This window comes from Anolis carolinensis, chromosome 1 (assembly GCF_035594765.1).
Source record: "Anolis carolinensis isolate JA03-04 chromosome 1, rAnoCar3.1.pri, whole genome shotgun sequence".
Taxonomy (NCBI): Eukaryota; Metazoa; Chordata; class Lepidosauria; order Squamata; family Dactyloidae; genus Anolis; species Anolis carolinensis.
Window position 1 is genome coordinate 216,047,463 of NC_085841.1, and position 17,214 is coordinate 216,064,676.

The 17,214-nt window shown below is 36.8% G+C and overlaps 1 protein-coding gene across 5 annotated transcripts in view; it reads left to right on the top strand.

Moving 5' to 3' along the window:
• The window catches only part of fign (fidgetin, microtubule severing factor), a 155,050-nt gene that overhangs the window by 37,376 nt on the left and 100,460 nt on the right, over window positions 1-17,214 (top strand). For 3 of the 5 annotated variants that reach the window (XM_008115167.3, XM_062965153.1, XM_062965140.1), the window contains one exon: window positions 16,215-16,268. The exons of the other annotated variants lie outside the window; for them this stretch is intronic. In XM_008115167.3, coding sequence (XP_008113374.1) covers window positions 16,215-16,268 — 54 coding nt within the window. The remainder of the gene's footprint in view (window positions 1-16,214; window positions 16,269-17,214) is intronic. 5 annotated transcript variants of the gene reach the window in all.

Consider the following 17,214-nt stretch of genomic DNA (forward strand, 5'->3'; position numbering starts at 1 on the left):
AATCGACCTCATTAATAAGGTGAGGGCAGGTTTTCAGGGGCAAAATTATGGGTTTTGCTTTGCCTCCTAGATAGGTCAAGTTAAAAATTAGGGGCATGGAATAACCATTTTCCTTTCTTTTAAAAAGGCATAGAAGAGTTGAAGAGAAAGACTGTTTATTTGAGGGGTTAAGGGGAAGAGAGTGTAAATTGCCTTGCTGAACTTAAAATATCTACATCTATCCAAATACAGATAGGGAAAGGAATATAAATGCGGGAAAAGAATAAGAACGTAACAAGAAATAATGGTGAGAAAAGGAAGGCTGGCTATCTGCTTCTATTATGAATCCCGTGCTAATGCAGTGACAAGAAGCAGAAGTGAGAAGCTCCCAGCCCATTACCCTTCCCTTGCCCAAATTGGAGAAAGAAAGGCTTCTCTATTCACTTTTTTTTGGCATAAGCGGTATTTATCAGCAGCGTGGAAGAACCTGAAAAAAATGCAGTGCACTTGCTATTTAAGGTGCTTAGGGTGGAATAGAGCAGTGTCAGATAGCCATTTTTAATAAAGACTTTCTGCATCAGTTTCTCTGCAGAGAGTCTGTGGTGGCCATTTTTGATAGGAGCATCTCTATTAAAAATGGCCACTGTAATTTCTGTAGAGAAGTCTATGCAGAAAGCATTTATTCAAAATGTCCACTGCCCCTTAGCTCTATATCAGGTACATAAAAAGTAATGATAAATTCTTCTCTGGCCAAAAAAACAATGTGAAGAAGGAGGTAAAGAGGGAGGGCTACCTTTCTTTCTCTGGTTTGGACAAGAGAGGGTTAGTGGGGTGGGAAGTTCTTTGCCTCTTGTAGACTTCACACTACATCCTTTCCAGTATTAATCCATGTATAAGTTGATCCAGGTTTATCTGAGCTTTTAAATTCCACAGACACAAACGCTTTTACCATCTCTGGAATCAATATACCAAAGTACTAGAGTGAGTACATTTCATCTACCTGCCTGTAGAAACTCTGTGGCTGGTAATTCTTAACTAGTATGCTATATAGAGAAGCACACATCTCTGTTTGAAACTGCTGAAACAACAGTGGAACACTCTGCCTCGGAGTGTGGTAGAAGCTCTAACAACTCTTAGTTCTAAATTTTGATGGTTTTGTACTTACTGTTTTTTATTTTCTTCAAGAAAAATCAAGAAGATTTGAACAGTAACTATATAAATACAGAAAAATAGGTTTTCATAACTGATCAAGTGTAATCCCAGACCCTCCCACAGTGGGGTTGCATCCTTGGATCTCCTAGCCCAGGTTAATTGTTCCATTATACTCTACTTGGTCCCTACTCAAAATAACACTGTCAAATATTTTTATGGGGACTTGTCTAGACCTTCCATACTGCCCTTTATCCCAGGATATGATTCCAGATTATTTGCTTTAAAGTCCAATATATGAGTCCCCACTGCCAGATAACCTGGGATAAACAGATAATCTGAGGTCATATCCTGGGATATAAGGGCAGTGTGGAAGGGCCCTAAGATTGATTTATAAGTACAGATTTGGGCTATGGTTTCTTCAAATTAGAATGGCTTTTCCTACTGAAGTTTGGAAAAACAAATATTGCCATGGGTTAGCGTTCAAATTAAGCTTTCCCCCCTCAGACACTTGTTTGATTTGTTTGACTTTCATTTATGTTGGGGTAGTAAAGTGGTGTTCATTTAACACACAAATAGGATTGTTTGTGTCTACTAAGATGTCAGAGTTTTATTTCATTAAAACTATTAAATCATCACCTTTTTATCACTTCCTTTTACCCTGGTGCATGGTTAGGGCAAAGGTTCAAATCAATCCTTTTCATGTACATAATCATGCACTGCAATTAATCACAATCTAGTTCTTTAAAAAGGAATCCATTAAGATATAATACCATCTGAACAATCACCATGTAGAAAATCTGATGCATTAAGAGGTACAAGGTTTTGCTGTATGAAATTTTTGTAATATTTAACCTTCTTTAGATGAGCATTAAATTTAGAGCAGCTTATATGTGTGAAGTATTAATATAAACTAGAGACAGAGTAGTTTATCATGGAGTGCTGTAATTTCTGAGGGCCTTAACTATGATACGATTTTTGTTATCCTTAAATTGGTCTATTGAATTGAAGAAAAATCCGTCTAGCCTTTGGTGAAAATTTGCATGATTGTAACAAAACTATTTCAGGTGTTGATGTAGGAGAAAATTAATTTGGGAAGCAGTCAAGTCTTCTTATATCCAGTTAGGTTGGTTACATCACTATAGTCTCTAGATAACTGTAAGGCTAAATTTCACTTGGTCTCATTCTATTTTGATGGAGCCACATCACATTGTTCAACTACAGGGCCACTTAGTCCATGTAATTGAAGGTACACGTAATAATATTGCTTGTATGCCACCTTGAGATCTTGCAAAATAGGACAAAATAAAAATATTTTATAAATAAATAATAAAATAAATTATCGTCGAAGGCTTTCATGGCCAGGATCACAGGGTTGCTGTGTGTTTCATGGCCAAAACACACAATAACCCAATAAAATAAATAGCTGGGAAAGATTAAAATATACCTAATTGCTGACTTGAACCAGTTCTTATAACTTCGATTTCTTAGATTGCAGAAAGTGGCTTGTTAAAATGTGGCTAATGCACATATGCACTTGAACATTTACTTGAAACGTCCCTTGAAAATGAATCATGATTTACATCATAGCATCCTGGACACAGGGTCACATCTCCTTATGACTGGAATAGGAGGTGAATATGAGCAATCTCCAAGTAGGGCTGTATAGTATTTCCACTTGAAACCTGGAGATCATAGCTTCCAATCAAGGTTGAAAATTCTAGCTTAGATGGACCAAATGGTCGGCTTACAGATAAAGGCTTCTTCCACTGAAGAAATCACTACCTTCAGGCTTTCCTAATCAGTAGAGGGAAAGGTGTTGCTCAACCTTATGTGTTGCTCAACCTGTTAATACCCTTGTAAGCTTCATATGCTCTGAAACTTGGCTAATATTCAGAGCCAGAAGAACCAGAAGATTCATTTATAATGTAGCTGGGCTGAGGAAATTCCAATTTTAAATCAGTTATGTACAAATCTTTGTGAATAGAGACTTTATCTACATTAGATTGAGAGGAAACAACACTTAAGTTTTCAATAGCTTCTGCAGTAACTGGGCAACTTCTGCCCCGCAATCCATTTGGGTTTTACAACCTTGCATCAGACTGTCTCTCATCTGCTGTTGCCTGTACTGATGCATGCAAATGTTACTGAAATACAGTGGCTCTATCTTGGCATAGCGAGGGAAGCAGTATCCTATCATTGCCTAATCAGAAAGAGTATGTTAGATGGCTTGGAGATGTAAAGAAAATAGACATCTGGCAGTGCCAGCTGACATCTGTCGAGAGCACTTTACAAGCCAGCTGTAGCCTAGCAAGTGAAATTGGGGACATAAGTTCTAGATTTACAATTATAACAGATCTCCATAGTGATTCCTCCCCACTTCATACACAAAGCTTAAAAGCCTGTCATTTCTTTTATCCATAGAGGTAGTAGCTGTATTGTTTTTAGTTATACACATACCCAAATGAATGGATAAATACACCTGCAGTGATGTATCAGGCTGCCTTAGTGTGGTCATAGCCAATTCTGGGAGGCAGCTTGCTGAAGTCCTTGTTCTAAAGAAGAAACCAGAAAGACTATGCTTGGCATCCTATCCATTCTTGTGCCCAGTGGTCTTGTATCGTTCCAGTCTGATTAGCCAGAGCAACTGCAAGATGAGCTTGAATGACAAGAAAAGTATCTGGATGGCTCATACCAGTGTATACTAAGTTTGAATGGATTGGAGGTACTTGCATGAGCAAAGCTCTGTAGTACTGGACCGTCACATAAAGATTCATAAGACAGTATACTGAGAGTTTAGTAAGTTGGCTCTAAGTCATTATTTGGATTTCTTGGGCTGTCTTATGGAATTTTACTTTCTCTAGATACGTATTTCTAAGTTAAATGTGAATTATAATGACTGCTCGGGCATGGCTTCATAAGTGAAAATAAGAGGTTATAAAGGTTTTTCTGTACAGTAAAATTGTGTGGAAATAAATGACTAATTTTAAAAACCCCTCCTCTCTTTGAATGACTATGCAACACTTGCAGAATAGTTTACAATGTTCTTGGACTGTAGTATTCCTCAGCCACGGACATCATATTGTATGTTGATGGAAAATGGGATTGAATATTCGGCAGCCTAGTGGGTCATAGATACTTTGTAGTATGTATCACTTAAAGATAAAGTATGCATCACTTAAAGTATGTATCATTTAAAGATACATATGAAATTCAAAAGTTAACATTTCACAAGCATTTGTAAACAGTTATTAACAGCTTGTACCTGTATTATTTAAATATAGAGTAAATATTTGAAATATTATTATTAATAAGCTGCCACCATTTGTAAGGGATAAATGCTATCAGGGTGTCTTTTGGGGGAAGGAACTATGTTACCACTTAGGGTTTTTTGTTGTTGCTTAAGCTATACAGAATAAACTCTTATATTGCATGTATATGCACTTTGAAAATTAAAGCATTTAACTTTTTTCTCATCCATGAGACATCTATTACTCAACTCATTTTAAACAAGTATACAGAAATTGCTAAAGCCAATCATGCCTTTGTTTTGAGAAAAATAAAGCCTGTAACAATATTAGCTAAATTCTACAGATGAAAAGAGAGTCATATAATAACTTGGAAGATATTTCGCAAGGACCTTATTCAACCTTGGAGGGCTTAATTATGTCTGTACTTTTAGCACGGGGCAAAGTAAAACATAAAATTAAGCCATGAAAGAATGTTCCTATTTTGAACATAACAGTGGGATAATTGGTATGGGATTTTATTACCATTCTGTTATATGAAATGCAGTTTTCCCTTTCAGATATAACTTCGCAGTCTATTAAGTTAGATTCTTCGTGGCATGAGCCTGGTTGGAGAGGTTAAGAAGTACTTGAAGTCTTAATGCAATTGTCAGTTATCTTTGGTGTGCAATTTTAGCATAGTATTATTTTATTCTGTTTAGCTGAGCTCTTGAGCCACCTCATGGTGTCACATTCTTTTGCACAAAAAGGCTTATTAATTTAAGCTTCTTTCTTTTTTGAGTTACTGTGGGCAGAAGCGGCATGATGGCCATCTTATGCCCTTTGATTGCACATGACCACCCAAATTTGTGTAGGTGTAGTATCTTGAAGTTGGATAGTAGTGATGCCTGTTCATGGTGGTCTTTAGGGACAAGAGATGCTGCCTTTAATATGGTAGGCTATTTGTCCATCTATCCCTTACTCTTATGGGGAAATCTTTGACATCATCACCTGCAACCTGGTTATGACAGTGCCTAAACATTTCTGTATGAAATGTATGTCCTCTACTGCTGAACTGTAATTCTTTTCTATTTATCTCACAGCTGTGGAACTCACTCTGATCTTTAAGGGAGACCCATCTATGGGAACAGTTTTTCATGAACATATCTCCTTTCTTAGTAGACCTCACTACATAGATAGTGTTGTGCATTACAGTCTGCCATCTTCATGTTTACAACTCGCCACTGGTGCTGTGTAATTAATTCCTAATGTTTCAGGTGCAGGGCAGCATTAAAAATGCCATGGGAATGGGCTGTGATTTACCAATGCTTTGAATGCAATTTCCTGCTTCTTGGCAGGGGGTTGGACTGGATAGCCCATGAGGTCTCTCCCAACTCTATTATTCTATGATTCTATGATTCTATGAATGCTATGCAATGTAAATGGTGGCTAGTTTCTCTCCTTTGGCAGCAAACATAACAATACACATAAGATCTGCATTCCACATCAGCTTAATATGACAATGTATGACCTTCCTCATTTAACTCCTCATTTTAATGTTTTCCCTTTTATTATTTTAAGATGAACATATCCGCATGCCACTTCTGAGATTTTGTGATAAGTGGCAGAATATAAATATTTTAATAATGAATACTCTGATAGTTTTTGTATGCTTCTTTTTCAAAAGCAAATTTTGTTCCAAACCAGAAAAAAACACATAATTAGAAAGACAGAAAAATGGATTGGCATTTCTTACATACATATCACTGTAATAGTGTGCTTCTCCAAATACTATCTAGTCGATGCAGAATCTATTTTCTATTTTTTTCAAATATATTTTTATTATTATTTCAGCTTTGCATCATCTTACTTACACTTAATTTCAACTGGTGCATATACCTATAAGCATCTCATTTTCATGTTACAATTCTTTTATCTGCAGCTTCTCACTTTATACATTTTTCTCTTGAAGAACATTATATTAATTTTATTGTTAACATCCCTAGTCCTCACACATACACATCCCATCACCCTTGCCCCAGACCATATATTTTCTCTATACCTTTATCCTTAACCATGCACATATTTTCTTAATTTCTGTACAGTATTTACATTGGCTAATATAGCCATCATTGCTAAATTAGCTGCATGACCTGATGGTATACTGTCAAATTACCTGTCATTTGTCAAGCTTGTGTTGCTCTTGCCTGCCTCTGAGGGTGAGAGAGTGTGACTTGCCATAATTACCCAGTTGGGATTTGAGACCTAGTTTTCAGAGTCAACACTAGAATCATCATAAGTCTTTAATGACTTGAAGACAAACCATCAGCACAACAACGTTGTAGGACCTTAAATCTGGAATTACTTGTAGTTTTGTCTTAGCTGGTTGGTGCTTTTTACTCACTGTCCCTGTGCTTTTTCAGTCTTATCTCCTTTTTTGATTTCTTTTTTCCTAGTTTGCTTTATGCTTTGATCCATTTTTTTTCTTTCTTTCCTGATACATCCAGGTAGAGTTCTACCTGCTTCTGCCAGTTTGTCAGCTTCCTGGAAAAAGGAAGTCTAGTGCCATTATAGCCTAATAAAAGTTATTTCTAAATTAGATTATGTTTCAGTACTTTCTCTACAGGAATGTCTTTAAAAACCATGAAATCCATCTGTGCAAACACAATGCTGTGATGTTGTTTTTTTTTAGAATATCATCTGATATCATTTCTTTTTCACTGTTCGCCTGTTTATTTGTGAGTTTGATTTAAGTTGTTGGTATTAACCTTTAAAGCCCTAAATTTACTTCAAAAACTACCTTTACCTAGAAAAGGCCTCCTATATCTTGAGGGTTGGCTCTGTGGAAGCCTTTCTGTTTGTCCACAGAATGTGTAATAACTAGGTGAATGGGGAAAAGAGATGCTTCTAGTGGAATAAAGAATTAAGGAACAAGAACTAGTTACTAAAGGCCGAAATGAATGTAGGCAGGCAGGAGTTGCAGTGAGAAGGAGAAAACTTTTTGCTATGATTTGTGGTGATGAGAAAAGAAACCTTCAGAAATCAAGAATGTAAAGAGATAGAGAAAGAGAAATCAGCAGAGTAAGCAGACACAAGAAAGCAGGCAAGGAAGCAAGACATTTGTGCCACATTTTCTGCTAAGAGTGATGCAGCCCACTTGTGTCTTAGAAGGAAAATTATATTGTGGCCTTAGCCACAGAGGAAGTTCGGAACAGGATTGAGAAAATGAATTACAGTGCCAAGCCACACAGCAACAAATGCTGGGGTAACAGCCTTTTCCTCTGCTGACCTCTCTCCCTTATTTTAATCCAGGTGCCAGCTGTAGTTTGAGACGCTTTGGGGTGGAGAAGAGGTGTTAATGGGTGTCTACAGCATCTGCTATGAAACAGCATGCTGCAAAAGGGGTTAGCATCCCACAGTAAAAGGAGAATTTTCTTTTCAAGGTGGCATTCCTACCTTGAGACTTTCCTTCCTTTGTCCTGAAGACCAGAGAAGAGAGGCCAGGCTGTTAGCTCTAAGGACCCTGCTTATATACCCTTTGAAGGAATGATGAACCAAATTGGTTTTGTTGCCCCAAACAGAGTTTGAACCAATGTTTCAAATTATGAATGGGCTCAGATTTCAAGAACCTATTGAGGTGACCTTTCTGGCTGGTTGAGCTTCTTCAGCAGTCAGAATACACTGTCTCAGAAAGAGATGGACATTCCATCATTAAAGAAGTAAAGAAGAAATTACTTTGACCACCTTTGTGGGGTGCTGCAGTGATGGATTGCCTGCATTGCGAGAGTGGTCAACTGTGTGATCTTTGGGGATACATTTCACTCCATGGCCTGCATTCAGTGTATAGTACTTGACCAAATTGGAAGTGGAACATTCCTTACTTATAGGACAGCATCAAAAACAATCAAGGCTAACTGAAAGGGATCAGCATGCAAAGTGGAACTGAGAAAATGAAGTTTTGGGCAAAAAGAATAGTGTAAAAATACCATAAGTGGATATCCACTCCTATTTGTTTAGAAAACAGTCTTGTTGCATTTAGCAAGGTTCATAAGCAAAAGTGCATTGAATTGCAACATTAGTAGTTATTCAGTAGCTTCTGGAGTCAATTGTGCCTCTTATATAGTATTGCCCTGACACTTTTTCACTGTGGAGGAGGAAAGAGAAAAACTTGATTCATCTGATTGCCCTGGTATTAATTTGGATTTTGAAGCAAAGCAGTATGAAAATATAGCAGACATTGTACTTAGTACTTGGTGCGCAATCGGTCATACAAGCTGTTTTATTTTTGCAGCAATCCAAACAGCAGATTAGGATGAAATTGAGTACTTGATTTTACTTTGCTTTTTAAAAAAACTTTAACGATTAAGTAAATTGTTTTCCCTTATGCAGGGACTTCAGGGAAGGCTATGTGCTCCACCCAGCTTTGCTTTGCAACACCTGTTTGTTACCTCCTGTCCCACATTTGCCTGAGGCAGCTAATTTAAGTTTGCCTAACTGTGTTAGGCCCAGTTGTTTTATTGTACTTCTGTTGATACTTAGTAATGTTTTGCTTTTAATTGAAAGCAAAATTGTACTAATGTCTTTGTATTATATTGAATATTTTTGTTATAAGCCACTGTTTGTTGACTGAAAATAAAAGCAAGCTATAAATGTTAAATTCACTGTTCTGCCAGTCAGGTGGGTGTACAAATGGTCATAATGGTCATCATTGCTTGTGGTAGTTTATATGTTTGTCTTCAGCAAACCAGTTAGCTCTTAAGCCTGCCAAATAGACAGCAAGACTGATAATTATTTTAAAAATGAGTGCAGTTCCCTCTTGCTGTTATGTATGTGTTTTGTATAATCTGAAGAGAGTGAACAGCAAGAGGATGAAGTTCCAAGGAAAGCTGAGCTCAACCTGACTCAAGCTCACCCTTTCAATATTGATGCCCTTGCAAGTATCAAGTAGTTGTAGCAGACTCAGCTGCATGTTACAATTTATGCATGATTTATTTCACTTGGTCTTTGCAGATTTAAAAATTGTGTTTGCTTTCCTGGCTCACCATTTTTCCTGTCTAAAGATCATAGGTTTTATTTGATTATATTTTGGTACTCTGTTAAAGTTGACTGGGTCACCTTGCACTGCACATCTATTTAGTATTTGTTCATTTCTTTTAACATGTTCATTTCACTCCACTGAAAAGTTAATGCCATCTTTTATCTTTCACTGACTGGATGTCAAAGGACGTAACATTAATAGAAGCCAGGAACCTCTAATATAGCTTCATACATGGCCTTTTGAAAAGCATACCTACAATCCCCCAAAGAATGCAAAATCTACAGGACAGAAGTAGATCTGGTCAGATAAATTTTATTCTGTGCAAATGGTGTAAAGTGCAATGCAAATTTTGATCGGAATGTATTCTTCCTAGCTCTCCCCCCACATAGCAGTTGTGATAACCTAGAACATAAAATACTACATGTTCCTTAATCAAAAGATTAAAATCTCTAATGTTAGATACAGAGATGCCTGGATTATTTTGTATGGTTAAGAACTTCCCACTTAGTTTTATTCAAAAGGCAGATGAGCAAATTATATTGCTTCTAATGTTTAGAAAGATTTGGATGATTCCGTTCCCTTCTTTCTTCAAATGTGGACATGTAAACACCCACACAGTATATGAAGATATGTTTGATGCAACCATAAATCATCACATGCTTGTAAAGCCCACAAAGCATAACTTTACTCTTTACTGTGATGTCTGTGTGTGCACATATTTCTGTGGGTCTTTCTTGCTCTTCATTTCAGAGAGCGGAGATGCCTTCCTAGTCACTGTAGTGTGCATTAAAAGCTAGTTTGCACCTGTGTTAATGCCGCTTCCTTCTACTGAAGGAAGAACTCTGAGCCCCTTTTCCTCCTGTTCTCCCATCTTGGTAGGTGGAGCATATGATCTCTTTGCACTGTGCTCCAGAATGAGGCCAACGTTGCAAGCAATGAGAGAAAAAGAAAGAGGTAGTTTCTCAGCATCTTGACGTGACTTCAAGTCCCAATATCTGTACAATATACCTGGCGAAAGAGTTAATTGTACAAACCAATTGGGTATAGGCATCTTCTAATTAGTGTTTCCTCCTAACAGTTTCAGGAAACTTTTAATCCTCCCATTGTTTCTGACTGCATAGCAAACCAAAAATGAAATGTCAGAACTTTTGTTGCATTGCGGGTGGTGAATTTCATTTGGCATGTCTATACAGTGGCATACTTATAGAGTTATGCGTCTTTTTAATGTAGCTTCAGCTTCACTTTTTGTATGCATTAATTGATCCTCATAGCATAATAGCCTTTTTTGGGTGAGGAGCGTTGAAACCCCTTAATAGACTTGTCCGTTGCGAATATACAGGGTATCTGCAAAGTCTCTTTACCATTAAACTGGTAATGAGCCTTTATGTACACATGCAGAAAGTGAAAAATTATTGTTTATTCTCTACATATGAAAGTCTAAAATCTTAGTTAGGAAAGCGTGTTTAGTCTGAGTTCAGTGTTTTCCTTTTTAAATGTTCTTGTTGCTGATATAGCAACGAAACTTAATATCTAGTTTGGAGATTTTCTACTCCCTAATTCTCTGTGTTACCATTTTTAACTTTCTGATAAGACTTGCAACATGCCAGTTCAGTTCTCTTTTCAGCATTTTCTGATAGGTTTGGGTAAGATCCCATCTACACTTCTGTATAATGCTGTGGTGAGGAGCTCAAAGGAAATTAATTGCTTGAGGGACCATTGACAATCTCTGTGTGTGACTATTGAGCTACTGGAATTCTGTCAGCCTTATGATGGCAGGCTCCTCTAAAGTGAATTAGTTTAACTGACTCCTTAATTTCTTTATAAGCTATTGTCTGAAACAGAAGGACATTTAGCCAATTTTTTTGACAATTGGCCTTTCTTGGCATAATTCATGTCTCTCAGTTTTCTTGGCTGTGTTGCCAAAATTATGTGGGTCCCCCCCTTTACTTTGTTCTCAGTGTGTAATTCCATGATGTCTACATTTTAATAAGCCCTTCCACTGAATTGATCCAAGTAGCCAAATGCAAAACTGGCCACTCTGGGGCCAAATGTAGAATAGGTAGCACGACCTGGAGGACATTATATAATTCAGTAATGATTCAGTAATCTCATCTCATATGCTGTTTCAGGCTATAAGGGAAAAAGCATGAATCTGGTTCCTTCTTTGTTTCTTTACAATTTGTTACTGATATTGAGCTGTGGGAAAATTAGGGAGGCAAGTCTCCACAGTCTTCCCTGCATTCTGGCCAGTTATCAGACCCTGAGGAGCAAAACGATGTTGAGCTAGAATTTAGGAAAGTTGCATTATTGAACTACAACTCCCAGAATCCTTCATGACCAATAGCTAGCATGATCAATAGCTGAAATTTTTCTGAGATTGGTTTTGGCAGTGTACTTTCCTGGTACAAGTGCACTAAGCCTACACTTCTAGACATTAGTTCCAAGTCTGAATTTCCAGTAAAAGCCAGTGCTATTCCAATCTCCAACACAATATGGAAAAAGAGCTGCATGAGCTCTTAACTGGCATTACAATCTTAAGATGCAAGTCTGATGTGCCTTTGCTTCTTATCTCTGGCAAGTGTATAGGAGCTAGGAGCGGTCAGCCGAGTAGAAACCTCTGCCCGCTTTCAAACACTGAGAAGACCAAGGGGTAGGGAAATGAAAATTTGCTCTTCCTCACTACACTTGGAGAAGTTTTCTGTCTGCAGGAACTGCCATAGCTTTTTATAAAGTACTAGCTGTGCCCGGCCACGCGTTACTGTGGCAAAGTGGTGGTGGTATTGGTTAAAAATTGTTGTGTAATTTTTATTTGATGTTATTTGCATTTTTTTTATTAATTTTATTGTAAAGTTATATTTTTATTTATTATATTTTATTTTCTTGTACAGTAGAGTCTCAGTTATCCAAGCTAAACGGGCTGGCAGAAGCTTGGATAAGCGAATATGTTGGATAATAAGGAGGGATTAAGGAAAAGCCTATTAAACATCAAATTAGGTTATGATTTTACAAATTAAGCACCAAAACATCATGTTATACAACAAATTTGACAGAAAAAGTAGTTCAATACGCAATAAAGTTATATTGTAAATATGGTATTTACGAATTTAGCACCAAAATATCATGATATATTGAAAACATTGACTACAAAAATGGCTTGGATAATCCAGAAGCTTGGATAAGTGAGACTCTACTGTATTATTTTTAGTTATTTTCTGTTATTATAGTATTTTATTGTATCAATTTTTAGTGTTTTTTATTATTTTTTATTGGGTTGCTAGGAGACCAAGTTGGAGGAGCTTAGCCTTCTAACTGGCAGCAATTGGATAAAAGCAATTATTCCTCTCTCTCTAATTAGGACTTTATTTTTCTTTTCTTTTTGTTGTATCAACCTAGAGGCATGGATGATGGGTTGTGTTGTCAAATTTCGAGGTCGGGGGGCCTGTAGTTTTGTTGTTTTGTGGGTCGCCGTGATGCCATCACTCTTTTATATATATAGATAGATGTGAACAACATCAAAAAGCGTACAAAAGACTACTACGGGACAGAATTTGGAACAGGTTAGCATCTCTTGTCTTGAATTACAAAATACATCCGAATTGTGAAATTGTCCACATGAGTGGCTTAGATAGTTACACTTTTACTTTCTAACAATGTACACAAACTTTGTTTCATGCACAAAATGATTAAAAATATTGTAAAAAATTATCTTTGGGAATGTAAGGTTCATATGAAATATACATTAATTTTGTGCTTAAACCTGGGTCCCATCTCCAAGATTATGTACATATAAACAAATATAGGTATTCCAGAACTCAAACAGTGGAACACTTCTGTTCCCAAGCATTTTGGATAAGGGATGATAGGTTGTAGTCACTATCTAACATAGTTACCATGCTACCATAGTTACAATGTAAAAGCAAGTCTTTATTTTCTCATCTTCAGCCTTAAAAAAAAATCTTACATCCTGTTTGTCTGGTATTTTCCTCTTTTCCATCTCAGCAATCATAGCAAAGCATGGAACTACAGCAAAAGGCAGAACACAATCCTGTACTTGAACTATGTGATATTTATCCTGCAACATTTAGTGAAGCCATACCACCTCACTGTAAAAGTGACTGAAGTTAGTTGCACCATACCAGTGTTATCCTCCTCTAAGTTATAATTACAGTGTGTTGTATTTATACCCGTGTTATTGAGAAAATGAAATATTTACACATTGCTAATAGTTACTTAATTCTAGTTACAGTAGAGTCTCAGTTATCCAAGCTAAACGGGCCGGCAGAAGCTTGGATAAGTGAATATCTTGGATAATAAGGAGGGACTAAGGAAAGGCCTATTAAACATCAAATTAGGTTATGATTTTACAAATTAAGCACCAAAACATCATGTTATACAACAAATTTGACAGAAAAAGTAGTTCAATACGTAGTAATGTTATGTTGTAATTACTGTATTTACGAATTTAGCACCAAAATATCACGATATATTGAAAACATTGACTACAAAAATGGCTTGGATTATCCAGAAGCTTGGATAAGCGAGGCTTGGATAAGTGAGACTCTACTGTATTTACAAATCCTTTATAAGTATGTTTTGTAGCAACTGAAATTACTTTAATCTCAGTATTAGGTTATGGTCTTTCTTTATGGCAGAGATGCCCTACCCCTCCCAGCTATTTTGATAGCCCTTGACCAATCAAGCTTCTCACACATTGTTATTGTTTTTAATGTTAGCAACCTTGAATTTCCTTTGGCAGAGAAAAAAAGCGTAGTATAAATACTAATACTAATGCTTCTCGGATTGTCCTTTCTGAGCAGCGACTGCACACCCAGACACCCAGGTGTATGGCCTTATCAACTCTGACTTTTATGCACTAGAAATCAGATTCAACCCAACTCCGCATGGTGTATACAGCACATTTTCAGAATGAACAATTTGAACAAAGGTGTACAATAGGAGAAGAGTGTTAATGTGTGCTATCGGATGTGTATAGCCATCGAGTGGCAAAAAGACAGTAAATATATATGCAGCATTAACTGGCCACAGATTTCTTTTGGTTTTTTTTTTCAGTGCCATTTTATGTTATTTCAGGGCCTGTTAGTTAGTTTTCCTGCAGTTGATATGTGTTAAAAACAACAACAACAACAAGCAAGCTCTAGAGGTGTCGAAATCAGTTCCTTTATGAACATCCAAAGAAAGGCATTTGCTTTTTTGAAAAGGTGTCCAATTTAGTACTGTGCAAAATAAATGGGCTTAAACATTTTTATTTTCATTAGGGACCTAAGTAAAAGTGATCCCCCTCCAATGGGCCTCTGCTAGAGAAACAAGGCAGCATGTCATATAAATTAATGTGCCCTGTTACTCCCCAGAGATCTGCCAACATTTTCCACTGAAGTGCTCTCTTTCTGTTTTATGAACAGTGAATTCACCATGGCAAAGTAAAATCTTCATCTTTTAACTGTAAATCTTCTAGTTTCTCTTTATGTTGTGTTGTGTTACACACTTGATGGGATCAAATATGATGAAGGTCGAGTTCCTGGAGGAAGCAAACATTCTTGTTTGCCACAAATACTCTGCCAAGCAACTCGGGGAAAGCATTTTTAGTATTGCATTTTTATTACTGTGCTTCCATTTGCTGTGGGATTTGGATACTCCCGAGGAAAGAGTTTGCTCTTGTTTGTCCTGGAAATCAGTTTGAATTTCAATTTCAATTAATACTTTGTCTAAATGGCAGCCATACTCTGGTTTCCCTTTGTTCTTAGCAATAATGGTTGGCTTTTAAGTTCAGGTAAAAGAATGAGTATATCTGATGTATTTTTGCTAACTTGGAACAAAGGCAAATCCTCTTTCCCCATTCTCTGTCCGCCCTTGGCAGTTGTACACCTTGACTGATGCTTGCTAAGTGTTGCAATGGACTCCAAGTGTACAGTAAGCATCAAAGATTATTTGATAGCAGATTCCTTAGAAGACGTTTCCACCATATTCTAAGTGTCAGGGCACTGCTTCACTGGACTGCTGTTTCACACTGTGCTATATTAATAACCTCCTTGCAAGGAAGGCTTTCTGCAGAAAGAGAATGATTAGCTTAAAAGTTAATATAAGGTAGTCAGAAGATAAGTTGTGAAGTAGGTCAGTACATTCTGCTTCTTTCTTAACTGCATTATCAGCAGGCCATTTTTGCAAACTTTTTCCTCCTTAGTACACAGCAATGTCACTTCATTCCTGCTTGCCTCCTTCTGTTGAAAGCATTGTGGGTTATTGTTATTTTTTCCAATGCTGCCTCTTATATACAATATGTTTTTTTTCTGCTATATTAATAATTTAGTTATGCATTTTATTCATATTGGGCATTTCCAGCCAAAGTTAAGCACTTTGTTACATTGATACCACTGAAAGGGGTTAAAGAGAAATAAAGTATTTCTGTTCATGAACCACTGGAAAAATTAAGTCTATTTCCAAGAGAGAGAGATATATATATATGGAGGGAGCATTATACATGCATAGCAAATCGGGGGCTTAGTAAATCTTTATAAAAATCTACAGTCAATTCCATGGATTAAATATATGCAATATAACTGGAAACCATAAAACAGTTTCAGATCAAAGTAGATATTGTGAAAGAGTTTCACAAATAGACAGACGAACCCAAATACTAAAAATGGTTCATACTACAACAAAAATGTATGGAAATCATTATGCATTTGTTTAGCTTTGGCCATAGCTGTTGTGAATACTGCCATTTTAAAAATAATCTTGTTGTTGTTATTTGAAAGGAGGAAGTCAATATTCTGTAAATTTGACCAGTGCTCTTGTCCTTTCAGCAACTCTGGAAGAAATCTATCTCTTACAGAGCGGGTTATGGGGCAGCGAAAGAGGTACATGCTTATATCTCTCCCATTGCAATCAATGTTAACTTTGGCAGGATTGTGCTCATTATGTACTGATTCTATATATTTTATAGTCTTCTAAAAGTGCACTCTTTGTTCTATATGTTTGCTTTTTTTGCAATATGTGGAAAGAATTTCAGTGTGGTGTAATGAGATGTGAAAGACACAAATAGGTGTTACAGAGATGGGAAGTGACCTTGGATGGACACACACACACAGACACACACACAGAGAGACACAGAGGAACTAAAAATCTGACCCCTAGATAAAAAAGAACATCATATCCAGATAAATGATGAAGGGAGAGGAATGAGAACCTGAACAGAACCTGGAAAATTAATTTTAATAGGAATTAATAAAATAATAAATTTGTAGACATCCATAACTGAACCATGATAAGATTATTTTCTGCATTCAAGAGTGCACAAATAGCTTTGGTAGACTGCAAGAAAAATGCAGAATCCATATTGAGATGCTAATTTTATTAGGTCAACCAGAAAGGCATTGAAAAACTGGGCAACCTTTCAATACCACAGGCCAGTCAAAAATGCTTTAAAAAGGAAACCCAGGGGGAGGGAGGGATGACACTCTTAAGAGTCACCTAGTATACATGCTGTATTAAGATTTGAGAGAGCACATCTGCAAATTAGTCTTACTAGGTTACAGCCTGATGGCTACTAGGCTTGTTGAGGGTAGGAATGACATAAAAAGCCAATAAATGTTGGTTCCCCTTTTGAAAACTCTCTTCCTAAACTAATAATTATAATTATAATTAAAAAATAACAACAACAACCCCCTAAAATTTCTTTACCCAGGCCCCTTTGGAGTGTAGAGCAGGAAGATTCTATCAGGGCTAGAGATCTGGGCACTAAATAACACAAACCAACCAAAGGAAGTCATATTTTGTGACTTGACCTTGAGTCCCGCGGTATCT